The sequence below is a fragment of the Lissotriton vulgaris genome, chromosome 10 (genome assembly GCF_964263255.1).
Source record: "Lissotriton vulgaris chromosome 10, aLisVul1.2, whole genome shotgun sequence".
Taxonomy (NCBI): Eukaryota; Metazoa; Chordata; class Amphibia; order Caudata; family Salamandridae; genus Lissotriton; species Lissotriton vulgaris.
In genome coordinates this window covers 844,540,840-844,568,630 of record NC_141698.1, presented here as the reverse complement: position 1 = coordinate 844,568,630, position 27,791 = coordinate 844,540,840, and the positions used below count along the sequence as shown (strand labels likewise).

The following is a 27,791-nucleotide window of genomic DNA, read 5'->3' as shown; positions in this document are numbered from 1 at the left end:
GCAGTCATTGACTTTTCAAAACCAGGTAAGCAGCCTCATGAGACAAATTCATAGCAGCCAATCACCATGTTGGTAAATCTTCGAAATAAAAACCTTTTGAAATAAAAAAAACAATTTGTTCGAATCAATTGCAAAGTTATTAGCAATTAGAATGTGTAGAACAGCGGTCTCGTTAATTCATGACAATCAGAATGCTTTTATCCCCAGTAGACAACTGTACACAAACACTAGCTATCATATTGAAGTGATTGCCCTCTTTTTTCAGGAATAAGTATGTAGTTGTGGTGGTGATACTGCTAGACGTGGAAAAAAACATTTGATTTGTGAATCATTGTTTGCGGAGTATTGGCATCCTTCCCAAATCATAAGGTTAGTGGCTAGTTTGTATCACAATGCAAACACGGCAATCATTATTAATGCTGTTAAAGTAGGAATTAATAAAATAACAGAATCACAAGATAGGGCTGCTTCACAATTCCTTTTCTAATTGCCTTTTTTATTGAGCCACTGTCTATCGCAACCCGAGGTATCCAGGAATATGGTGGCCACATTCTGCACCCCCCGCCAAATACAGTTGTGGTTGAAAAAAAACATGGCGTGAAATTTGATGCTTCTCTTTCCTTTCGTCCACATGCACTTGCAATGGCAGGAATGCGTTTCAAGTTAATACAATTTTTGTCATTTTTTCCGACTATCTTCCCAGTGCCGCAAGAAGGACAGTGCATTAACTACGTAGAGATTTGACAATTGTAACAATCTATATGCAGGCGCCACTAAACAAGTGTTACAGAGTGCTACAAGTCAGTGTCCACTGTCCTCACGAGACTCCATTGGCTTCCTGTGGAAAAAAGGATCCACTATAAAACCCTCTGCCTTGCATTTAAAATCCTTAAAACTGCCTCTCCCCCCATGCTATGTCAACTTCTCACATCGTACGTCCCCCGACGCACGCTGCGTTCAGAAGGACAGAACTTGGCAGTAGTGCCCCGATTCAAACTGGCAAGAATGGGCGGTCAGTCATTTAGTTACCTCGCTGCAAGACTCTGGAATGGACTCCCTATTCAAATTCGAAGAATTGAGGAGCTATTACCCTTCAGGAAAGCTATAAAAACCTATCTTTTCTGTTAATATACAACTACCCACTATAACTGTATGAACACTTTCTACCTGTACACATGCTTGCAGCTAGCGCCGGGACGCCCCTTGGCTGGGGCAGCCGTGCGCGTTACAAGTCTATTTAAAATTAACATTAACAGAAGAGGCAGACCGTGCAACATCAGCCACTAGGCTTGTGTTGAAACTGCCATGATGTTCTTCGGCTTCAACAGTTATTAAAGTACTCCATTGACTGCCAATACATAAAAGGGACATATTCAGGATCCTGTTGCTCACCGTTAGTGCCTATAAAGCATCAGGACTAAAATATCTAGGGCCCGATGTAGGTCGGTCGGTAACGGCCGAAAATCGGTATTTTCGGCCGTTACCGACCGGTATTCAAGAATTGGCATGTAGGGGCACAATTTTACAGAATCGGTAAATATACCGATTCGGTAAATTTACCGATTCTGTAAAATACCGAATCGGTATTTCCCATTGATTCCTATGGGCTTCAATGCCCATAGGAATCAATGGGAAATATCGATTCTGTATTTACAGAATCGGTAAATACCGATTGTTACAGATTCGGTATTTCCACATCTGGAAATACCTACATATCCACCCTTTAGATTTACCGATTTTTAATTACCGAATCGGTAAAATTCGGTAATTAAAAATCGGTAAATCTAATTTACCTACATCTGCCCACTAGTCTCTAGATTTACTCACTACACCACCACACAAACTCAGAGATACTCCTCTGCTAAGACTATGTGTAAGACTAAAGGTGGCAAAACTCTTGATGTCCTAGATGTCCTAGGAACTAAGGCTTGGAATCAACCTCCCAGACATCTCAGATTTATTAACTCAGAATTACTTTTTAAGAAACATTTTAAAACTGGGATCATCGCAGCCACTGATTTAGTTTGCCACTCTCTGATGTAGGGACCCAGGCTTGTGTGCATGTCTACTCTTTCCGCTATGAACTTATGCTTCTCCGCTCAGCGGCAAGATGTTCCATTTAGAGAGACAGTTGTGCTTTACAAATGCAATATTCTTTCATTCATTCATCCTGTCCAGGTTTTTGCTTTGCATTCTGGGTCATGTAGCCATGGTTATGACATTATAAAACCAGTACGATAGCTCCAAGGCTGCAAAACAGAAAAACTAGACTCGAAAAATGACTCAGCCGTTGACTTTGGGAGCTTGAGATCTCTGCATTAGCTGGAGCTTGAGTAAGGATGAGAGGAGGATTAATAGTGCACCTTGGCTGGAATCTAGCTGCTGTTAACCCACACCAAATTCAAGGAACTCGCTAGATAGCCATACCAGTTCTATCCCAATCCTTCTCCCTCATCACTCCTATATAATTCACCATATGTTTTACTAAATCATCCTATTCAGATAAGAATTAGAACGCATCAATATTAATAATAATATAATATTAATATTAATGTACTAAATGGATGCATTAAGGCAGATTTTCAGATTTTTTAAAAACACGTGGAAATAATGTAAGCAATGACATAGGAGTTTAGTTAACGCTTGTTAACTACCCTATGTGTAAATATTTTAGCAATTGTTAGATATGTATTTTTTTATTGATGCACACCCATTATTTTAATGATTTTTACTAATCAAACAATAAAGTATAATAATAATAATAATAATCTATTACATAAAAACTTCACGAAAAACATATTATGTAAAAGCAGTTAATTTCTTGCAAACAAAAAGTGGATTTTGGCTTTTTTCCATTGAAAGTGTTCCCAGCAGAAAACGGAACCTTTTATACGTTATAAAACTTATGACCACTTAATGCTCTCCAGCTGCAAACATCTGGAGGTTTATTACATTTTTAGAAGTTGAAGCTTTGCAGAGCAGCTTCCTTCTGGACAAAATTACCTTCTCGTGTGTGTTGCACATTACGATTCTTGGAGCTATAAAAGATTTTGCCTTTGGCGAGCACTTTATGAGTGTATATATTTTTTATACGTTTTATAAAGTGCAGTTTAATGTAAACACTCTCACATACGTATGATGACATCCAAATGTGTAAGTAAACAAAAGTACAACTTCAGCATTGGAATAGAAAACACATTTAAGATGTCGTCGGATGAAAGAACATTTTGAAAATGAATTGCAAGTCAAAAGCTAGAAGTTAAAGGAAAGGCTGAGATCAACTCACTTCAAATTTTCGGCCCAAAATGTAGAGGGAGTGTAAACTGACCAAATAACTCCACATCACCAAGGAATAACAATACAGCCCTGAGCTCTCATTTCACAAACCTTTGTGATGCAGGGGCCCTTTCAGTAAAAGCACAGGGCTGGAGCATTGCTTCCTTAGTGACTGGAGACGTTTTGATATCTTTAGGGAAATTGACCCATAATATACCAGTCAAAGTGTTATAAATTCTGAATAATACAAGAAGGGAGGGTAACCTGTAACCTAGGGGTGAAGAGTCTGATAATGGGGGTACGCTTGGTGAAAGCAATCCTAAACAAGCATTGTCATAGCCAATAGGTCTCGCTTTTGGAACCTTATAAGTATTTACTTATGCAGTACAATATCCTTGGTGCAACAACATTAACTGATGCATGGTTAAACACTTTTAAGGACCCAAAGGCGAGACCTATTGGCTTTGCCAATGCTTGTTAACTCCTGCGAGTAACTTACAAAATGATGCACAACTTGCATTTCTCTTCATGACTCCCAATTTTAGTCTTTAAGGATTCGTGGCACCCTCGTAGCACCTGAAATTATTTTAACATTGTTTGTGTTCTACCAGTTATGGTTGAAAAATGACAACTCTTGTGATGATGTGGTGTGTTGAGCGAGGCAAGTTGCTAGTCTAGAAGCAAAAACATTTAAATGCAAACAATAATTGAAACATTTGTCACAGTTACATTTGAATGCTATGACATTTAAAGGAAAATGGGGGTGTCATGTGATTCAGAGTTAGAGTATCTCAAGAAAACAATATTATGGACCCCAATTGAGATAACAATGTCAGGTCAAAGTCTCCGGATACCGGCAAACTCTTATACAGACGGTTAGTGTCAGAATGTGCTCTCATCCTCAGGGATATTTATGGTGTCATCCAACAGGGAAAAAGGCATCTTATGGCTCAAGTCCAGGACTCTTGGGCCAATCGAATGCTGAATCTCCTTCCAACAAGATGGGGTCAGGTGGCTCCAAATTTATCTCAGGGGCAACCCTAGAACCCAGACCAAGGGACTGGCAATATGTCCATGCTCCTGCTTGACAGATTGATTAATGGGCACCTGGAAAAAAGCAAGGAGGGGTGTGCCCATTGTTTTAAGAATTAACACATTTGAGTAGGGAAGTATGCTTGGGAGTTCATCTGAACTGAAGGGGAGACTTCTTTTCAGCACTCATACTTCTGTGCTGAAGAAGGTTTTCTTTTAAATTGTGATCTATGTTGCTGGGGATCCTCGACTAAGGTTAGCTGAGAGACCCTACTCAAGCTCACCAACAGGAGCACCAGCAGACAATGGTTAGTGTTCCAAGCCATGTGTTGCCCTACATTTGACAAGGGAGACAGCACAGAGCTTCAAACTTCCAAAAACCGCCTTTGCTGAGTCCATGCAGATCTGCCTATGATGAAGTTCTTCACCAAATTGAAAGTTGGAGCAGGGCACAGGTTTGAATTGCCAATTTGTGGCATGCAGGCAATTTTCTGTTGCTGGGCATAGCTGGCTTATCTTCATCTTAGCATGCATTTATGGGATATTGTGGCTATGTACTACTTTGCAATAAACACTCCTGGACGACCGCCTTAGTCGTGAAATTTGTGCATAAATCCTAGAAAGTCCCTTGAGTAAGAATTAAAACCAGGAGTAATTTGCTGCTTATGTAAGGCTACAATCTCAAACTATGGATGTTGGCAATAATGTACAAAGTCCCATGCCATAAAAGCTTGGGCGATCACTCATATTCATTCTGAATATCATGAATCAGGGGACAAAGGGTCAGAAATACTCTTCATTTTTCCAATGTGGGGCTAGAGGAGATCCATACATGCTTCATCTCTCAAATCTATAAAGGTGCCACAATGCAAGACCCATTGGCATGAACATAGAGGTGGCGATAACCCCAGAGAGAATATAGGGTGAGAGACAGGTTTTGTGTCCCCACAGACACTAATGGGGTCCATAGGGAGCACTAGACTTCCTATGATAAGGCCTCCTTAATTTTTGGCTCGTCTGACACAGTAAAAAAAAATGTAAATTTACCTTGTTATGGGTAGGCAGTTATAAATAAACAACAATAAAAACAAGAGGGCAATACTATTTCTTATGTTTCACTAATTTAAAGAAAACTTTTTTCACTAGTTAGCCTGCCTGTAGTGTGCTCTTAGGTGTCAAAGGGCTGCCTATCCCTCAGGATTTCTGAATCTAGGAGTGAAGGTGCAAGACAGATTGTAACGACCTGACCTGGAGCACAGCTCTATCAAATTATACTGTCTTTTCACAGTTTTAAACAAAATGGTACATTAATTAACCAAATAAACCAAAAACATTCATCATCTTTTAGTCATTGAATACTTGTATTTCTTTTGTTTTCAATCAGGTATTCAAACAATTGTTAAAGAACAAGATCCAAATTATTTAAATGTTGATTATACAGTCATTCCTTCATGACTTATCATTACAATCACAATCAAATTGTACAGTTCGATTGTAGAAATCCATCGAGGAATGAGATGATTAACAACTGGCCCGATGCATTTCGGGACGAGTAGTCCCTTCCTCAAGGGCCACAGTAAATAAAGAACATTAATGGAGCCATGTCAAAATGTACTTGTTTTCAATACATATTCATATCATATAACATTCAAACATAGTTTAAACAAACCCGCAAAATCTCAAGTCTCATTCAATGTGTTCTGAAATAGATGTTGTGCTATCAAAGTGATCAACAATCATTCAGTGAAGCATGCAGCTGACAACACAGGACATATATTGCTGCGGAAAGTGAGCTTAATTATTTAGAGTCAACGAAAAAAACAGTGTGTGACACGAGCGACATAGTCAGTGCAAAACATGCACGTGTATAAAAGTAAACTTCATAAGTTTGCGTGCCTTGCTGAACAACATATGGCACATGATGTGCAGCGTGACTACCAACGAAGGTCATTAGGTGAAAGCAAATATTAGTCGTGCATAAAAGCAGTAAAGCCACTGACCAGCAATAGAGCGAAACAGCTTATGAAACTGAACGCCACGTAAAACTTTCAAATTCTAAGGGAGCAAAACCATAAACTCTTAAATCAAGCATATTCTGTAATTGTGATAAAACTGTGACCAACTCGGTAATAGTGGTTGGAAAGTACCTTAATCCGTATGTACAATTTGCGGGTGATCTGGAAAGGGAGCGAAAGCTTAATTACAACCTGTCCACAACGACTAGCAAGTAGATGCCAAACCGTATACTTAGACCGTTAAGCTCTCTCACCTCTAACACAATGAATGCGGATAAACTTTCTGCTTCATATTACACTCGCTTCCTGATAGTCATCGGCGGAAAACACGACTGCGCTATCTTGAACGTACTGGAGATCACATGTGCAATGCTAGTCATAAAAAACGGACTAACGATAAAGCAGAGAGTAAGATGACGGCAAAACTAAAGATCAAAGTGGGGGCCATGATGGATGGATGAAAGTGAGATAAAAAAAAACATACAACTGAAAGGCTAAATTCATGGTGTACAGAAACGAAACACATGCATACATTCACTATTGCTGTTGAGAGAACATAAAAACATCTTTGATGAACACATGTGCAGATATAGTAATAGCTGACACTAATAAAGTATTTTGAGTATTGGTTGGCTGGGGGATATCTAAATCTCGTATGTGAAATAGCTAAAAGAGTTTTGTTTGTCTGTGAACAGTCTGGTACATGTGAACTTTAAGTTACAGTCCACTGCTAAAGGCTATAGAGAACGGGTTACATTCTACAACTGGAGGCTATAGAAAACAGCTAAGGTCTATTTATTGTTAAGACCAAAAGGTTCCATGGTTGGAATTTTTTTTATTAATAGCGCTTCTTGTTGTGATAGGTGTTGGCTAGGATTCCTCCCCTCTTTGCTCGTTATTTTCTCAATTACCATGAATCGGACTTGGGCAATATTGAGTTGATGTTTTAGCCAGTGGACAACAAGATTTGAATTGGTGTTTTTATTCTGAATCATGCTTTTGTGTTCTCCTATTCTGATTTTAATTTTTCTCTCAGTTTTTCCTATATATAGGAATCCACATGGACAATTAATGCTGTAAATGACAAAATTGGAATTGCAGTCTGCTGTAAAACGTAACATGGTTTTTTCTCCAGTTCGAGGATGTGTGATGAGGTTTTGCTGTATGACATTGTTGCAATGCGTATAATTGTTACATTTTCTCATTCCTCTGTGTTGTATGTTTTCAACCTCTTTCCATGCTGATAGCATTTGTTTAAGATTAGAGCTTCTGGTATATGCGAAGATCAGTCTTTCTCTGAAAATATGGTTGAAGTCATTTTTCTTCTGAAGCAATTCCCATTGCTTCATAATTATTTTCTTGATGCTTGTGGATCTAGTGGAGAATTTGGATACAAATACGTTTCGACTGCTAGAAACTTGCTTGGATTTAGGTCTTAATAGGTCTGTCCGATCAGTAGCTGCAGCTAGCGTTTCTGCTTGATTGATGCATTCTTGGGGATAACATCTGTTTTGAAATCTCTTCCGCAAACGGTTTAGATCTTGTTGAATCTCTTGCGTAGATGAAATTCTCTTGGCTCGAAGTATTTGGGAAAATGGAAGATTACTAATCATTTGTGGTGGATGAAAACTTTGATACATTAAGATGTTGTTTCGATCTGTTGGTTTGACATATGTTCGTGTGTGGATGATATTGTTCTCTTTTTTAACCATCACGTCCAGAAACGGTAGTTCGTTTTGACTTATGTTGTGTGTGAATTTAATCCTACTATCCTACTGTTTTGGGTGTTCAGTTTCTCGATGTTCTCCTCAAGAGATGTAGCAGTACCTGACAATACCAGGAAGATGTCATCAATAAAACGACAATACATCACCAATTCTTGTTTCCACTCTTGGGTACTCAAGATGTGTTGATCCTCAAAGGCCGCCATAAAGATATTGGTGTACATAGGAGCTCCCCTCCCTCCCCCCCCCCCGAATCCTATACTGGTACCACTGATTTGCAGATAGAAATTTTCCTTGAAATGAAAATAGCTATGTTGAAGACAGAACATCAATAATTTAAGGAAAAAGACTTTATTGGCTCCAATATGGTCCATTTGTAATAGAGCCCATTCTACAGCCTCCATCCCTTCATTGAGAGGAATTGAGGTGTAGAGGGACATAACGTCAATAGTGCATAACGTCCAATGCTGACTGTCCGTGGTGTTAAGATTGTTCAACTAATTTAAAAAATCGGTGGTGTCTTTAATGTTAGTCTTCCAAGATATCAGAAACTTTTGTAGAAACTGATCAATATATATACCAATCGGTTCAAATATCAACCCTACTCCAGACACAATAGGTCTGAAGGAAGAATCAGTCAGGTTTTTATGAATTTTGGGTAACATATACAGCTGAGGCCGTTTGGGGTTGCTTTTGGTGAGATATTGTTTGGTTTTAGTTGTGATCCAATTCATGGTTTCTGCGTGATCTAGTAGTTCAAGTATTTTCACAATTTCATCGGTAGGGTCCGAATCCATTCTGTATGTCAGTTCTTTTGTGTGAGATAGCTTCTGCATTGTTTTCCTATCCTCTTTGGTTATGTTTGGTTTTTGGAATGTTTGAAAGTTCAGTGAATGAAGATCTTGTAATACTAGGGTTTCAAATAGATCTATAATCATGTGAGAAGTAGGAACAGTGAATGTACTCTTAAGTTTAAATTCAATATATTCTTTAACTTCTGTTGAGGTCTGATCAGGAATCACGTTTTCCAAAAAGTGTCGTAATTTGATGGTACGCATAAATTTAAAAAACGCAATTTCAGTTTCTGGCAAATTGGTGTTGTAAGTTGTGTCAAATGATATACCTTAGTTTAGCATGTTTATTTCTTGCTTCGACAACTCTTTAGAGGAAATATTGATCACTATGTCCTTTGACTCCTCAAGTTTGGTTTGCCCTTTTCCTTTTCTTTTGGTTTGTCCTCTCCTTGGTTTTGTATGTTTCCCGTGCTTTTTTGTGTCGGTAGATCCGGGGGTTGTGCAGGTGTTTGTCCCTTGGATAAAAAAGATTCAGTATCTTTTGTTGAACGTTGTTGTGGAGTGTCCGTTTTTTCTTGTCGACTGGTTGATGGCACCCCACGATCTTCTGTTTGTAAGGGTTGTCTTGTCACTGCTAATTTGTGATCTGAGACTGTATTTTCTTCAGATGAAGTGAATTATTTCTTCGGTGAACGACGTTGAGCATACACTTCAGCCCAAGTGTAGACTTCATTCAAACGGTAGTCTATGGTGTTTCTTTTGAATTTTCTTAATTTCCTTTCTTGCAAATCATTTCCATAACTTTCTAATTTTTTGTTGATGTCTTTCAGATGTTTACTCCATTCTTCACTGTCCCTTCTTACCAATAGATCTCTTTGGGTGTTGAAGATTTCTTCCTCTAATTTTTTGATTGACTTAGATCATTCTTATTTAATTAAAAGAATGAGGTTGAGGGAACATTTATTAAGTATAGTGTGCCATTTGTCCATAAATTGCTTGTTATGCTGTAAGCGAAAGAGAAGGGGTTTAATAGTCAACCTCAAACCTCTTGTTCTAGATGTCTTAATTGTTGGATTGTAGATCCTTGATGAGACTAGAAACTTTTAGTGGCTTTGATGAGAGCATAAATCTCCGTAGCTTGTTCAGTGGTGTATGCTCTGGTTTCTGCGCGGTTTTCTGTGGTGCTCGCAATACTTTCAAAGGATGCCATGTTTAATGTTGGGTGGGTGCTAGCGAGTAGGGGCAGTTAAACTTAATCAATAGAATAGGAATTGATCGCTGGCACACCTATTTCTCTAAAGTGAGACAGAAAAAAGCAACAGCAATGGAGAATGTATGCATGTGTTTCGTTTCTGTACACTATGAATTTAGCCTTTCATTTGTATGCTTTTTTTGTCTCACTTTCACCCATCCATCATGGCCCCCGCTTTGATCTTTAGTTTTGCCGTCGTCTTATTCGCCGCTTTATCGTTAGTCAATTTTTTATGGCTAGCGTTGCACACGTGATCTCCGGTACATTCAAGGTAGCACGGTCATGTTTTCCACCGATCACTATCAGGACGCGAGTGTAATATGAAGCAGAAAGTTTATTTTGTCTCCGCATTCATCGTGTTAGAGGTGAGAGAGTTTCACGGTCTAAGTATACGGTTTGGCATCTACTTGCTAGTCGTTGTGGACAGGTTGTAATTAAGTTTTCGCTTCCTTTCCAGATTACCCGCAAATTGTACATATGGATTCAGGTACTTTCCAACCACTATTATCGAGTAGGTAGCGGTTTTATCACCATTACTGAATATGCTTCATTTAAGAGTTTATGGTTTGGCTCCCTTAGAATTTGAAAGTTTTACGTGGCGTTCAGTCTCATATGCTGTTTTGCTCAATTGCAGGTCAGTGGCTTTACTGCTTTCATGCACAACTAATATTTGCTTTCACCTAATGACCTTCGTTGGTAGTCACGATGCACATTATGTGCCATAAGTTGTTCAGAAGGGTACGCAAACTTATTACGTTTACTTTTATACACGTGCATGTTTTGCACTGACTATGTCGCTAGTGTCACACTCTGTTTTTTTCGTCAACTCTAAATCATTAGGCTCACTTCCCGCAGCAATATATGTCCTGTGTTGTCAGCTGCATGCTTCACTGAATGATTGTTGATCACTTTGATAGTACAATATCAATTTCAGAACACATTGAATGAGACTCGAGATTTTGCGGTTTTGTTTAAACTATGTTTGAATGTTATATGATATGAATATGTATTGAAAACAAGTACATTTTGACATGGCTCCAATAATGTTCTTTATTTACAGTGGCCTTTAAGGAAGGGACTACTCGTCCCGAAATGCACCGGGCCAGTTGTTAATCATCACATTCCTAGATGGATTTCTACAATCGAACTGTTCAATTTGATTGTGATTGTAATGATAAGCCATGAAGGAATGACTGTATAATCAACATTTAAATCATTTGGATCATGCTCTTTAACAATTGTTTGAATATCTGATTGAAAATAAAAGAAATACAAGTATTCAATGACTAAAAGATGATGAATATTTTTGGTTTATTTGATTAATTAATGTACCATTTTGTTTGGAATGTGAAAAGACAGTATAATTTGATAGTGCTGTGTTCCAGGACAGGTCGTGACAAACTGTCTCGAACCTTCACTCCTAGACAAAATAAGTAGTGCCAGAAGGAGACAGCTGACCTAAGTAGGGGATGTCTCTCCTTCTGCAAATCCACAAAATACATAGGTGTTTCCTTCCTTTCACGTTGTTGTTGAAATATTTGCATCAGATTTATTCAAGTGCAAATTATTGGTGTCAATTTACCAAAATGTCTGGGGTAGTGAAAGGTTGAGAACTTCCTTTATTGACATTGCAGGAGGTCTATACTGCGAAGTGGGCCGTCACTTCACCCATGAAAAAATCTGGGATATATTTCACAGGGAGATGTTCACGAAGAAAAATATCCCTCTGTAATTAGCAGTTAGAAATGCAGGATACGCGAAGCCCGCTTCCTGCCAAACCTCTTTCGCTCAAACAGCCATTATATGGAATCATACAGCAATACGGTTTTATGAAAGACAAAATCTTGAGATGACCTTTTCAATTTCCTATAAATCAGTAAGGAGTTCTTGGACTATTGATGAGCCTGTCTACTGGCAGCTTCATAAAATACTCCTGAATGCAAAATGCCCCTGTAATATAAAATGACAAGTTAACAGCTTGCCAAAGAAATGTCCTCAACTTTCTGGTTTATGAAGAGTCCACTGCAAATCTCTTACCGATATAATGTTACTCCGTTTGTCTCCTGGAGCAGGGGCACTGCCCTTTTTAATATTCAAAACCCCTTACTCTTCTCTTTTAAAATAGAAAGTCTGAACTTTCAACTGCTTCACTGCACTCCTTGTAGAGCAGCAACGCGACAGCCGAGCAGTCTTTTCCCTCAGAGCTCTTCTAATGGCCAGACCCGGACAAACACTTTACCCATTTAGAAACATCAACTGAAGTGCTCGGGTGATCTGAACTCCAAAGTTATACGGCCATCACAATGGCGCTACACGGCATGGGGCTTTCCTAATTTAGGCCGGGATTGTTAAACAGGCTTGCATGAAGTGACACTCAGAGCAGTCATCCCAGGGCCTCTTGGAATGTGACATTTCATTTGAACTACCCAGAGTCTGTTCTCAGTCAAACCGCATGACCGAATGACTGTCCCTTTTTCCATGTCATTGACTCAGCTGCTGACTGGACAGCATGCTGCGGTGCTGGGTTTCAAAAGAGACAGGAATAGGCCTCCGAAACACTCAAGGGTTAATTTGCAGAGGCTTTTATTTATATCCAGACTTTAGACGTAGACCTTAGCCTGGTGATGGTATTATAAGAGACAGGTGACAGACATGTTTTTTTTCTGTCAACACAAGATTCTGGACTCGAAAACATCCTCAGCTGCAAAACTCTGCACTACCAGAAGTGGTTGCGGGCTCTTGCGAATTGGTGCAACAACCACTGCTCAATTAACAAGTATGCGCCGCCTTCGATGGCAGCAGGGGGGAGGGGAGAGAGGAGGGGGCCGGTGCGATTCCCTCACGGGAGCGAGGGGCTGGCGCCCTGATAATTGATAACATTTGGCGCCAGCTGCTCGCTCCCGCAAGTGAATACCCAGACGTGCACGTGTTGCCTTTGGAAGCAAAGCAACGCGTGCACGTTTTAGACTGGAAAGCTCTACCAATGGCTAAAGGTCTCTTTCCTCTGCAGCGCATGTGCGCTGCGGAGGGGAGTCCTAAAAATATTATTGGGTTGGCAAAAGGTTTGCAAGCAGGAGTCCTGATATCACCAAAGGGGCATGTGAAGGAGAAATGAGCAACACGGTGCTTGAAAGGTAATTTTGCACTATTTGCTGAGCTCTTTTTTTGGAGTTGCCTCAATCACTCCAAGAGTTGAATGAAATACTTGTGATAGGCAATCGAGCAAATGCACCCTAAAGCCCAGAAATGTAGCCAGGAATCTCAAAGTGCTGGCAAATTGAACATACAAAGCCCATGCCATTGTATTAATTATCACATTATACAATGTTGGAAATGTTACCTGCCTATGGAATCAATAGGTCAGCAATATCACTTTCACTTAAAAAGAACTATAACAAGGCTGCAGTGTTGAACAATTAAAAAACACACATGCAAATCTTCAATCGCCAAGCATAATAGCAGCTGTATTAATCATCCACATAATGATCACAACAAAAGAAAAGCCAAAAATAATTTAAAAGGGCACTGTGCCTCAAGGTCCCCAGCTTGCCATCAGATTTGCATACATAGATTCTATAAACAGAAGATGGCATACATCTGTGCCTCCACCTCTGAGGACCACCTAATCCACGACCTTGTCAGGAAAGACCTAAAGGCAGGTACATCCTCCACATTACTCCTTTACACAAACAAAGAGAAATCTTGGTCCCTAGACACAAGAACCATACAATGATATTGATCTTGAGACTCTCAGGCCTTCATTAGTGGCTCCCCGCCGCAGTGTTGCCAATACTAGAATTACTTGTAACACTGGAGCTAGGGAAAATCTATTCTATTATTAGTTGGACCGTGCGAATTCAGTAAGAACTAAGGAATTAGTGTATGGGATCAGTTATTCCTGGCTCCGATCCACTGGAAATGGTTAATTTTGAGCCACACTTTCACTGCCGTTTTCAGCTGCTATTGGCGTCAGAAAACTCTGGGTGAAAGTAAATTTTGTAATGCCAATGGAGGCAGTAACTGCTGTTACAGCTCCCACTGGAATTAAGACAACTCTGGTGATGTGATCCTCGACCATCAGAACTCTCGGGAGCCAGGACATTTTTCTGTCATGAAGGCTCGTCCCTATGACCTTTAGGCAATCCATCCTACTTCACTATACCCATGCCTTACACATACAGTATCCACATATGAATGTAAAAGTGATGCCTCCTACTCACTAAATATGAAATACACAATATTTTCCCATGACAGATTATTTTCTATTAAATTCATAATTGTATGTAGTCAGGAAAGTCTGGATCGCCATTTTAAGTTTTGTACAAGTCACCTAATCATCTCATAGTCTAATGTATCACGCTATAACAAACCTTCTATTCATTCTTGCTTATTATCACTTCTTCCCGATCACTTGCTTAACTCTGATCAATGCCCAAGATCACCAGGTTCAGTTTCATGACAAACATTAGAGGAGGTATGATGTCCCTACACTGATTCTTCAATGCCACTACTAGGCTACCCCAAAATGATAACTAAATATTCTGATTTGAGAGCTATCTGGGCTTTCATACCAATTCATTAAATTACATTTTAAGAGGATGCATTTTATTTGGTTGTCAATTGATTGTTTTCTTGTTCAAATGAGGTAACTTGAATGTTGCAGCCCGTTGTTGTTTTGCAACATGTAAATGCAGTTAGTTCTCTACTAACTTTGTTTTAGTGACTTTCAGAAATATAACTGGTGAGCTTGAATAAGTACCTGCTTTCCTACAAAAGAATGCTAAATTGCTAAATTGGCCCTTTATGCAAAGAGCATCTTTGCTCCATGAGATATTTGGAATAGAACTCAGTCAGAATTGAGGAAATAATGACTTTAGAAAATTGTTGATGGACAGATGTTTACCAAATTCTCCTCAATTCAGAATGTCAGCTGTCAAGAACTGACCATTAATATCCTATCATGCCTATTTATCAATGTGTTCCCTATGAAACGATCACTATTGGTCACTGTCATAATTCAGGATTTGGGACAAACTAGAAGGCTCAGAAGGAACACCAGAAAATTGTCCATGCCTTGTCACCACCAACTTCTAGGTATTAAGAAAGGAAACTTGGCCAAATAGAACTACATTTTGAACTTTGTCACGTTCCAATTCTGATTTGACCAGGTTGGTAATTTCCCTTAACATTTAAACTTTTCATTTTTGAATCAGTAATCATGGACCATGGAGCTTTTTCCCAAACTTAATAGAGGATAAATAATTAGCCAATTAATGAAGAAAATATAACTCATGATACATCTTCATGCAGAGGTTTTATTCCGGATCAAAATGAGATTTATAAGTGAATACTCTGTAGAAGGCTCTGTAAATCCTGTCATGTAGAGCTAGCACAATGTAGTGCCCTGGCAATGGAACTGTTGATGCCCTGCCTTTTTCCTCACACTTTTCCAGCAGTACATAGGTTGTGCTCCTTCGCGAGTGACTACAAAATCATCAGACAGTGGATAAATACCCAGAGAAGATAGATTTAATTTTATGGTGTCAAGTTATTTGAAACCATCACATAGAAATATAGAAAACAGCAATCTAGCTAAAACAAATAAAGCGGTACGACAGACAATTCATTGCATAACCCGGAGATATATGCATCAGCACTCAACTCCGTAAGTATCCAGAGCCACTAACGCGCAAGGTGCGATAACGGCCACATAAGATAACAAGCATTTACAATGCAATAGGTCTCGCACTGACATTATTTTGAGCTATTGACATTGTAAATGACATTGTTTTTTGTTTTCTTTTGTAAAACATAAATAAAACGCATTGTAATTTAATATGGCAATTGCTAAAAAAAAGTTTAAATGCGAAACCTATTGCATTTACACTAGTGTAGTCACCGTGCTTTGTCTGCCATAACCCCTGGGGAGGTGAAATAGCTCAGTGGGTTACTGCGCCTGCTGCAGCAGCCTAACAGTCCGCAGTTGTACATCTAGGCCTTGGATAACCCACTTTCAGGGACAGGTTGGCGGAAGTGACTGGGTTAAATATGATGTATCCGAATTGTGCCTGATTTAGAAAGTGTTTATAAGCGGGTCTGGCTGCTTGTATGTGACTCTTTTGGTGCTTTTCTAATGGATTCCTTTGTGACTGTTACTCTGATTTTACATTGGATTCTGTTTGTGCCCGTTTCTCTTAACCGTCTCTCTTATTATTTCATTGTTTTGCATTTGTTTCTCGGTTCTAAGATTTTTTTTCTGATTGTGTGTTTATTTCTTGACCGTGAGATTTTTATATGGATGTTTCTTGCTAATTTATTTGACGTCATGTGATTTTTTTTCTCCGATTGTGTGAATGGGCATTTCTCAGTGTTTTTTGCTCATGATTGTCGGAGACAGTAGCCAGCACTGCTGATCAGCTAACAACTCTGAAAGATAACATCTCGAGGTGGGTAGTGGGTGGGATCAAATGCAGAGACACACCAATAAACAGACAAAAGCTTACACAAGCGGAGGCACATGAAAACACACAAGCATGTGCTTACACACCCCCACAGAAACATGCATATATATGAAGGCGCGCATCCACACAGGTTTACCTACACATTGGCACGTGAAAACATGCAGACATTCACATATGTACACGCACGCAGACACGCACACATTCACAGTTCATAACAAGCACGGTCAGTCAACACGAGCAGCAAGGGCACTCCCCCAGGAATCTTCCCTGCTCCGTACAGCTCCAGTCAGACCTCTTGGCTGTAAGATAAAGGGTCTGCAATGAAAGTGGGCGGCGTGCCAGGGTTTAAAGGCGCAGGCCCTTCTAAGAAGTGCTCCATGTTAATAACCAGCGTTGGAATTAGCAGAACTGTATTGTGATTAGCGCAGACCAGAGCGTCTTACTTTGTGCTTTTAGATACGGTGCTGTAGCACAGGGCAGCCGAATTTACAAGCGGAAGTAGAAAGCAAGGCGAGCTGATGCTTCTTCTGCTCGGCGCTCAGCTCATCCGCTATGAAGCTCTGTAAATTAAACGTTAAAGAGCTTGATTGTTGCCAGCAGCGTGCAGAAGCCATTTATGGCAGCCTACTTTGTTTTAGCTGCGGGAGCCATGACGGAAACAAAGAAAGGCACGCGACCTTCGCAAGGAGCTGCCATGCTGTGATGAAACGCAGCTGAAAATTAAGTGAAAGCGCTTGTTCTGTTGCCGGCGGAAGCCATTGAAGACAGCCTGCTTGAGTTTAGCTGCAGGTGCTGGTCACCTCCCTCACCTGGCGCATCTCCGTCCAGTCACCTTGGCGGCCCTCTCCCCCAAACACCCCACGTCGTACGGCTGCCTAACCTCCCTGGGCTGCCTGTTCCTCAGCTCCAGATTCAGCCTCTTCTTCCTGTTCCTGTTCTCTCGGAGTGAGGGCGCAGAGCGAGCCAGCAGTCCGCACGGGTTGAGGGGCGGGTAAAACAAGCTCTTGCCATTGCGTAACGGCAGACGCACGTTTACATTGCACTTTCTCCATAATAAAACAAGGAGGGTCCATCCACTACAATGCCTCCTTCCTGATCTTCCAGCAAGGAGAACGAGGCAACGCACGGACACAAAATAAAAAAAGGGGCGGGAACAGGATACTGAATCCCGTCCCTCCAGGACTCCCTGACCTGCCTCATGGTTGCCAAGGCAATATTTCTAAAAATATTGTCGTGCTATCGTAAGGCAGGTCATGGAGACCTCGAGAGGCGAGATCCAGAGCAGACAAATCTGCTAAACAGGAGCTTTTTCCAATGGCAGGCCTCCGTTTCCAGGGGCCTGCCAATGGAAAAAAAGGGAGTGGCTTCAGGCCATACTGAAATCCCCTGCTCACAATATCTCTTTGCCTGCAGCAGGGCCATGCCCTGCAATGCAGGCTGCGACCTAAAAATGAAAAGATGCAACTGACCGTTGTCTGCTCATACAATTATTTTCAAGACATACAAAAAACATGAATTCCCATCAAATTACATGTGAAATCAAAAGTTCAAAGGCGAAGAAATTCCCAATGCATTTTGGGTTATAGAAACCCTTCTTCAGGGGTACTTTCAATTCAGTAATGAAATGTTGGCATTCAGTTCCTTCCGTGTGGAACTACAACAAAAGTCCAGAATAACCAGAGATGTCACAAAATGTATTTATGGAGAAACAGTCACATGATAACACTAGGATTTGCACAGTCATTGGCTTGTGTGATAAGAAAAGGAAAAGACAGTGAGCAAAAGTAAAGTCTGCTAAAAACCAAAAGGCGATTTCTGCGGAGGTCGACTCAACAACCATACCCTGCGTGACCACAGAGAAATGGAGCGTAGTTGAAAATGCGTTACCCTGATATAATGTGTAACGAGGGTGTTCATCAAGATCAAAGAAAAGTGTCGGCAACATGCAGCGTAGAAAAGTGAAAATAGAATGTGTCATGCTGCGTTAGGTGGTTCAACACATACCCACGACACAACGGAGAGTCTCAATGTTCTTTTTGAAACAACAGGAATTGTGAAATGCAACGTAAGATCTTCTAGAGCAAGTGCAAAATATTGAGGTTAATTGTGAGGTGAACAAGGTGAAGGCGTACCGTGGGCAACGCCTGCCGAATTCAGTGAAGTGACTGCCAGGACGAGCGTACTAGGTGCCGCTAGGGTCTTACCAACGAGTCAAACAGTGAACCTCTTGAAGTTTCACTGTCAATAAAATGAAACAAGTTGTTTCATGAACGTGCGTTCTGCTACGAAGCTTAGGAAGTGAGCATAAGGAGAAAACATAAGCTTACCAGTGTCAATATCTACGTAGCTCGTAACTAAAAAAAGAGCGTGAATGCCCTGTTAAAAACACTAACCTTTCATTCAAAATTGATGATAATACACTGTATCTTGTATAAATATGCAACAATCTTGTGATGTGATGCTTACCGAAGGAAGAAAGAAACGACCGCCAAAAAGCTGCCTCTCTCTTAAATTACACTAACGTCAGTGTCAATGTCTACGTTGCTTGTAAGTGAAACAAAATAGCAAGAGTCCCTTGTATTAAAACACTGACCTTTCATTCAAAAGTGACAAAAACACACTGCATCTTATTTTAATGTGCAACACTCTTGTGATGTGGTGCTTACTGAAGGATAAAAGAACCGACCGCCGAAACGCCGCCGCCCTCTCGAATTGCGCTGACGTCATAACGTACGTGAGTGCGTGCTTACTTTTTAAAGATATATCAACCTCAAGACTATTAAGGGCTCTCCGCATTAACAAAACTTTATTAAATCCAACTGTGAACGCAAACCTCCACACGTAAGGTTACATACAGACTCTACTGTATATCAATTTGGACACAAACCTCCGCATATAAGAGTACAAAAAACGCATGCTTCGTAAGTTGCATCCTAAGCCTGTGATCTTCCAAAAGAAAAAACAGTAGGTAATAAGCCGTGATGAGGAATGATAAACCAATGAAGACTTGTGTGGAAAGAGAACAGACAACTAAAAAAAACAAGCACCGTTTCTACCCTACCTCCTCCACCGCCCAGGAACGTGCTGGAATGACGGCACAAACAAAACTAAAATAAAAAAAAGGGGCAGAAACGGATACTGAATTCCGCCCCTCCAGGACTCCCTGCCCTGCCTCATGGTTGCCAAGGCAATATTTCTGAAAATATTGTCGTGCTACCGTAAGGCAGGTCATGGAGTCCTCGAGAGGTGGAATCCAGAGCAGAAAAATCTGCTAAACAGGAGCTTTTTCCAATGGCAGGCCTCCGTTTCCAGAGGCCTGCCAATGGAAAAAGGGGGCGTGGTTTCACGCAGTACTGTAATCGCCCTGTTCACAATAGGTCTTTGCCTACAGCAGGGCCATGCCCTGCAATGCAGGCTTCGACCTAAAAAGGGTCATTAAATAAAGCAAACATAACAACCTACTCCATACACAGAAGGTTTGTCAAATAAAGAACGTATAATAACCTACTTCTTACACAAAAGGTTTGTGGACTACCACGAGAACTATAAAGAGAAAATGTTTAGTGATAAATTACTGTGAGTAAACTGCACCAAGAAAAACAGCGTCTCTGCAGCGTGTCCAATGGCAGAACCATCGTTTCTGTCATTATTTAGATGGAATGCCACAGCAGCCTATTAAAAAGACTGCATTTTGGCTGGAGTCTAATAATCAACTTCAGCACATGACAAGTCTTGGCTGCTCCAGCCAATTAATACTGGCTACAGGACACAGGCAGTTAGCATTAGAAATTAGTACTGTGGCTGGTCTAATACTTACATAGAAAGTCTATAATGCAAGTACAACTTCCTACGAGAATCCCTCTTGCCTGCAATATCGACAGGTGTTTGAAAAATAAAGCCAAAGTCCAGGAACCATGTATAGTCGAACTAAAAATGGGTGACTCTTTGACGGGGTAGGTAGTTAAAAACTCTTCGACAGGAAATGCAGTTGCTGTAGAGCTTCTTAGAGGAATTTAACAAATCTAGCTGATAGCTGTGGGTTCACACCAGTCATGAGCATACAGCTGTATTACATTGTCTTATGCCAAGTTTACAAGACAGAGGTTTCAACCAGAAACATCTTAGAATTTTTGAAACTGGGCAAACACATATTACATGGGAGAGACTTTCCTTAAGTATTAAATACAGTATTCAAAAAGCATACCTTGTTGAGGAGTCTGGCACTGTGGCCCTGTCCACGTGCTGGTACAGTTGCAGGAGTAGCCATTAACGCCATCGATACAGCGTCCGCCATTTTGACAAGGGTTGCTGGCACATTCATTGATGTTTTCAGTACAGTTAGTGCCGGTCCATCCAGGATCACACTGACATATGTAACTGGATATGGTAGCCTAAACGCAAAATAAACATAGATAAACATCTTTTTAGATAATGGAACAGAAAGCATAAATGAAATCACCTTTTTAAAGGAGAATTCATGAATGTCTACAATTGAGCATGCTAAAATATTGTACAATTATACAAGAGATAGGCTCATATTGCTTAGTTAAAAACAATCTAGAACATTTATTAACTTTTCGACTATTTTTGGTAAGGCCTAGAGACATTTTTAGTGTCTTACTTGCTTCATGTACTAAAGAAATACACGTGCTTGATCTTAGGACAAGCACATTATACTCTGCCACATAACCTTAGGACACCAGAAGATGTCAAATGTTCACACTAGAAGAACACTGGAAATGGCTGGTAATTCAGGGAGGTAACAGCTGCCTCAGTATCCCATAAGCAGATGTGATAGGGACCCAAAGGACTCCGGCTCTCCATTCTTGTGTGAAAAAAGCAGAACTGAGCAGCTGAGAGTGCCATACTGTCCCGTTTTGTAGGTGAAGGAGGGCTGGCTTTTCCTCATTGATTTCTTCTAAAAGTACCTCATAGAATTTGTTAAAGATTCACATTTTTCCATAAATATTAATTATGATTTTTGTTCTTTATTGTATTTCTGCTCCATGGAGTAGTTTGTCGGGGTAGCCAGGCTAAGCTCAAATTATTGTGGTTGGTGTGTATTTATTTCATTTCAATGAATTGGTTTGTAAGTCGGGGGCTTTTGACATGAATCTCTAAATTCTACAAAACTCAAAATTAAACTCAAGAACAGATTTATGAAAGTAACACAGTTTTGGCCTTTGTCACTTGATGAATCCAGGCTGGATGAACTTATGGGAATTTATTGATTGCAGACCTCTTGTTGGTGCATAATTTATTGTTAGTTATTGGTAGTATCCTGACCGTCTGCTCCAGTGCGCATTGTGCATGATGAGCAAGAGCTTACATTTTATCCTCATCTCTACTGAAAACCAGTAGTTACATATCAAGAAACGTGCTGGGCCAGCACACCTTTGAAGGTTGAAGCGCAGACTAGGCCCTTGCATCCGGACTTGTTGAAGTTTCGTTATGAGTTTATATGTGAGAGCAATATGGGCAAAGCTACAATAACCAGTTAAGCCATCTCCACTCATCTGGTGTACTCCACCCAGCTGGCTTTTCGGTGGCATGCTGAAATGCTTTTACAAATGGGAATTTGAAGGGTGGAACTCTTTACTAGACAGTGCATTCCAATTATTTTGCACATTTTGCTCAATCATTCTTACTTCCTAAACGTTACTAAAATGTATCTCTACTGAGCCCAGAATACTACTCAACAAATAGAGCATCTTCTCCTGCAACTAGGAGTACATTTGAATTGGTCCCTAAGAACCAATCTAGGAATTAGGGACCGTTTTTGGGCACTTGATAGTCACTAGGTAAGCCGGCTTCCTCCATAGGCCCGCTTCTAGCACAAGAGCCTGTAAAAGAGCCCCTTCCATATAACATTTACAGGCACAAGACCTATAAAGAAGGCGGGTCGCTGACTACAACAACAAACTGAAGAAAGCCTTCTTTTATATTACACTGAATCAAAAACTTACCATGCACTGTCCATTCACACATGGGTTTTGGAGTTGGCAGATATCGCTCACTGGAACGCAGCCACTCGGTCCAAATCCATTTCCAGTAAGCCCAGGTAGACAGACACAGGTAGGTATTGGATTTCCTATTGGACATTAGCAAAAATAAGTGGTATGTGACTATGTGACCTTAAATCCAATGTTCTGTTACACTATTTATTTATATTTGTTATCAATCTATACAAAATACGATAAAGAAATACTCCTAAAAATGAAATCAAAACGTTTGCACTTTTAATATTTAAAATCATCTACTCATTGAGTGCATGCTTTCCACTCATGTACAATGCACAGCATCAAATTTACAAAACGTAGCATTAACATTAAAGAGGAAAATGTATTTGGATGCTGAATATTGTTTAATTCCTATGGTGAAATCAATATTTTAATTTATAATATCAAATGTCATTTTTATTAAAACACCATTTATTTTTTAAATTATCCTTAAGTATTTACTGCAAAACTACTAAAGTTATATTTTCCTGCTTCATATTTCTGAATATGTTTACATTTCTATAAATTTCATCGATGAATAATTGTGAATCGTTTCCTTGACAGAAAAGTGGATAGCGTTCGAAAGAGGTGTGCATAAACATTCATTTCTGTACCCAGTCACTTAATAATTAGAACATAATAGATATCACTCTATTATCACCCTGTGTGGGCAACATGTTCTGCTGCACAACTTGAAATCCCTGGCCTATGGCGTCTGAATTAACCGTTACCAGAAGCAATGCATTTGATTAATATTTTTTGGCCAAGTGAAAGCTCTTTTTCCATTCATTTATGTCTAGCTTTGACATAGATTTAGCAGTCTCACAAGCCTTGAGTATTCTAAAAAAAATCCAGAAGAAAAGAAGGAAGGGAAGATAGATAGACAGACAGAAAGACAGACAGAGAGACAGACAGACAGACAGACAGACAGACAGACAAATAGATAGATAGATAGATAGATAGATAGATAGATAGATAGATAGATAGATAGATAGATAGATAGATAGTTCGATAGATAGATAGATAGATAGATAGATAGATAGATAGATAGATAGATAGATAGATAGATAGATAGATAGATAGATAGATAGATAGATAGATAGATAGATAGATAGATAGATAGATAGATAGATAGATAGATAGATAGATAGATAGATAGATAGATAGATAGATATACACTTCACCACTGTGTGTCTTCACCGAGAATGACGACACATTGCTTCTGCATATCCACTTAAAAGAAGTCCACCTCTGTGCTACTGCTGGTGTACTAATCTCTGTTTTGGTTTCTCCTTTCATTTCATTTATGTTTTTTCTATTTATGTTTGTGATGTGCTATTGGGTACTTGATTTTCTTTCTTGCAAACCACCACATATCGAAGCCACATATGGTTGGCATCATTTTTACTCTGTATTACTTTAAATACCTATTACCTATATTTCCAAAAAAACACAGAGGCATTTAAAAAGTAATCAAAGGTTTAATTATTATTATTATTATTAAGCGGGTTTATAAAGCGCTGGAATGGACTCCACAAGGGAGTATCTCTGCGCTGTGGAGCCTTCTTAAATGGTAGTAATGCATACGAAAGACCATGACAGAAAGCACAAAGAGAGAAAAGAGGAATAACAGGAAGAAAAAAGATAATCACAAAGGGTCAAAAATGCCTAAGAAGTAAAAGACCAGAAATTCAGATCAGCCCAGAAACAGAAAAGTTTTCAATTTACTTCTGAAGCTGGAATGGTTCACGCATTGTCTGAGAGAAAGGGGGAGATCATTCCAGAGCGTAGGACCAATGACAGACAGTGCTTTACCACCCTGTCTTGCCTTTTTTATCCTAGGCACCTTCAAAAGCAGCTGATTACTAGATCGTAGACACCTCATGGGAGCATAAGAAAAAATTTCTGCTAAATATGAGGGCCCTAAACCATTGATTCCTTTATGGACAATACAGCAGACCTTAAATGTAATCCTCTGATGGATAGACAGCCAGTGAAGCTTGGTCAGAAGGGGCTTTGAAGAAGTTCTGGGGGAGCATTTAGGACCAGTCTGGCAGCAGCATTCTGAACTACTTGGAGTCTATCCAGTACTCCTTCGTTGGCAGATGCTAACAAGCCATTACAGTAGTCAATACGACTTAATACCAGCGCCTGCACCAGGGTCTTATTAGTAGAGTCAGGCAAGAGAGGAAATACCTTACGGAGAAGGCCAATCATGTGAAAGCAGGTCCCAACTATGTGGTTTCCCTGTTGTTTGAATGTTAGTTCCTGCTCCAGCCGTACACCAAGGTTTTTGATCACAGGTTTTGGCTCGAGTAATGGGCCTAACTCGGTGGGCCACCAATCAGGGCCCCATAGTAGCTTGGCCTCGCCGAAAAGCATAAGTTAAGTAAGGATCGTTTCACCTCTGTAGTTAGAGTAGTAAAGGGAAAAAGCAGTTGAGTGTCGTCAGCATATGAGACTAAACTGAAGCCAAAAGCTCTCATGATCTTAGCAATGGGGGCCACATAGATGTTAAAAAGAGTGGGGCTCAAACAAGAGCCCTGTGGCACCCCCTTAGAGATCATGGTCTCAGAAGAATACAATTCCCCCATACTGACACGCTGAGAACATTCAGAGAGGAAACTCTTCAGCCAGTCCAGTGCAATGTCCTCCATTCCACTCTCAGCCAGGCGATCGATAAGAATAGAATGTGATACCGTATCGAATGCTGCTGATAAATCCAGCAGCACCAGGACAGCCGAAACTCCCCTGTCCTGGTACATGCCGAGGTCGTCCGTTATCGACAGCAAAGCAGATTTGGTACTATCCAAACTTCCAGATTGTTCCAGGAAGTTGGAAAGATGTTTGTTCACATGCTTTTCGATTAGCTTACCCAAAAAAGGGAGCAGAGAAATAGGACGAAGGTTGGCGAGATCAGTCCAAGGGACGGAGAGATTTTTTCTAATAGGCCTAACCAAGGCCTTTTTCCATTCTCTTGGTACACAACCTGTATCTAACGAGAGGTTCACCACTCTCACAATTTCAGGACTCAAAACTTTGCCAACTACACCCATAACACGTCCTGGAATTAAATCGGACGGACTACCACTTTTGATAAGATCAATCAGTTTCTCCAACACGGTTATATTAGGGAAGCTAGATAGGGTGATCTGACAAGAGCTTCTATTAAATGTAAATGTATGTAAATGTAAATGTATTGCGATTTATATAGCGCACGTATCACCCGAAGGCATCAAGGCGCTTGCCTTGGGAACCCGTCCTGGTATTCCCCTGTGAGATAACCCCAGCAGGGTATCCACAAGGTGAAAGCCAGGCATCCCGCCGCGAGGGGCCGTAGTGGAGATTAAGCAAGCTATTGCCCAGAGTTGCAGAGTGTGAACCCGTGAGTCGAGTAGGCACCGGAACGAGAATTATCGAGACCGTGGAATTTTTGAGCCCAAGACCCGCCGAGGCAGTACATGGGTCAATAAGTGCATTTGACACCACGATTTTGCTGTGAATTTTTTCGATCTTCTCAGTAAAGAAAGCTGAGACATTGTCACAAAGTTGTTGCGATGAAATGTCTAAGCTTTCACATGCCACGGGTTTAAGGAAGGAGTTTAAGACCTGGTATAGGGCTTTAGGGGCATTCCCTGCCTTATCTAGTTGCTCCGTGATGTAGTTCTTACGGGCAGCTTTAATGGCTTTGTGGTAAATTTTCATGGCTGTATGATAGCTGGATTTATCCAGCTCCAGATGAGATGTTCTCCATGCTTTCTCCTTTTTCCTAACCTTTTGTTTTAGAACCCGCAACTCCTCAGAGAACCAGACTTCCTGTTTCCGGGCCGGCCTTTCTTTCAACAGTTTTTGCGGGGCTATTATTTCAACTGCTCTATAGACAGCCTCTTCATAATTGTTAAGAGACAAATCAATAGTATCGGTGTTTGCCGATTGAGGTGCGACAAATATCCCTTTGAAAGCATCATACGATACTTTATGCCATGGGCTACACAAAAGTGGAATCCTTGACGAGCAGTTGGATATAACCTCTTGCTCAGGTATAGTAAATTCAAGGATGTAATGGTCAGTCCAGCTAACCTGTTTCGGCTGAGAGCATATCGTCTGTAAGGAGTTAGATAGAATCAGGTCTAAGGTATGCCCCGCCTAATGTGTGGGACCAATATTACATTGTTTTAGACCAAGCAAGGACAAATCCTCCAACAGCGATTGAGCCTCCACGTTTCCTCTCAACTCGCTTTGAATGTTAAAATCCCCAAGCAGTAGGAAGTCTTCGTCCAAGTCAATGTAAGGTGCCAATATTTCCATCAAAACCTTGGAAACCTTTAATGTAGGACCAGGGGGACGGTAAACTAGCGCCCCTGTCCTAGAGGTCTTAGGTGAAGTGCCCATTTTGAACACTATCATTTCCAAATCGGGATTATTACATTGGTCTAAAATCGAGATAATGATGTTACTTTTATGGACAATGGCTGTACCTCCGCCCCCTTTGGTCTGCCGGTCCATTCTAATGATCTTATATCCCTCTGGAATGCCCAAGGTAGTAACCGGAAGGGAATGAGGCTTAAGCCATGTTTCAGTGAGGAAACATAGGTCAGGTTTATAAGAGGAGATGGTATCCCAAACCTGAGTGTAGTGCTTAGATAAAGATCTGACATTACATAATATATTTCTCCAAACCGGACAGGTGTCCTCTTTAGCTATTTGCATACCAGGTAGGAGAGCTTTTTTCCTCAAAGAGCAGTCTATTAGTGGCTGAAAATAGCAATGTCTGCATGAAAAGGGTCCTTCAGGGGGAATATAATTTTTGATCGTGCATGCATTCACAAGAGAAGCCCTTATATTATAGAGGGTTTGGAATGAGTAACTCACCCTACATACAGGAGTGTAGCCTTCATTTCCTGACATAGCCATAGCCCCCAGCCCCTCGCCCCGTCTAGTCGTGGACGGGCGCAGACGGGCTTCTCTTAGGCTTGTCTTTGGCGCTCCCCTGCGCGCGATCGCTGCGCGCTCACTGTAGTGGGGGGGTTAAGTAGCCCTCAGCGTCCAGAATCTAGAGCGCTAACCGCTCGTGAGTGGGGGAGGTCCCTGGCTCTGCCTATCGCACCTGAGTCACAACCGGCGGGGAGGATCAAACACACGATCCCAGAAACGGGTAAGTCGGCGTTTTCCCCCCGGAAGCGCTATCTAAATAAAGTGATATTGCACCCAGTCTGTTTTAAAAATAATACGGCGAGA

General features: G+C 40.6%; 1 protein-coding gene across 1 annotated transcript in view; it reads right to left on the bottom strand.

Annotated features, from left to right (window-relative positions):
- Positions 1-27,791, bottom strand: part of CUBN (cubilin) — a 1,372,460-nt gene that overhangs the window by 1,191,564 nt on the left and 153,105 nt on the right. Inside the window, exons 11-12 of the mRNA XM_086941783.1 lie at positions 22,521-22,645; positions 20,759-20,945 (exon numbers count right to left, since the gene is read on the bottom strand). Coding sequence (XP_086797909.1) covers positions 20,759-20,945; positions 22,521-22,645 — 312 coding nt within the window. The remainder of the gene's footprint in view (positions 1-20,758; positions 20,946-22,520; positions 22,646-27,791) is intronic.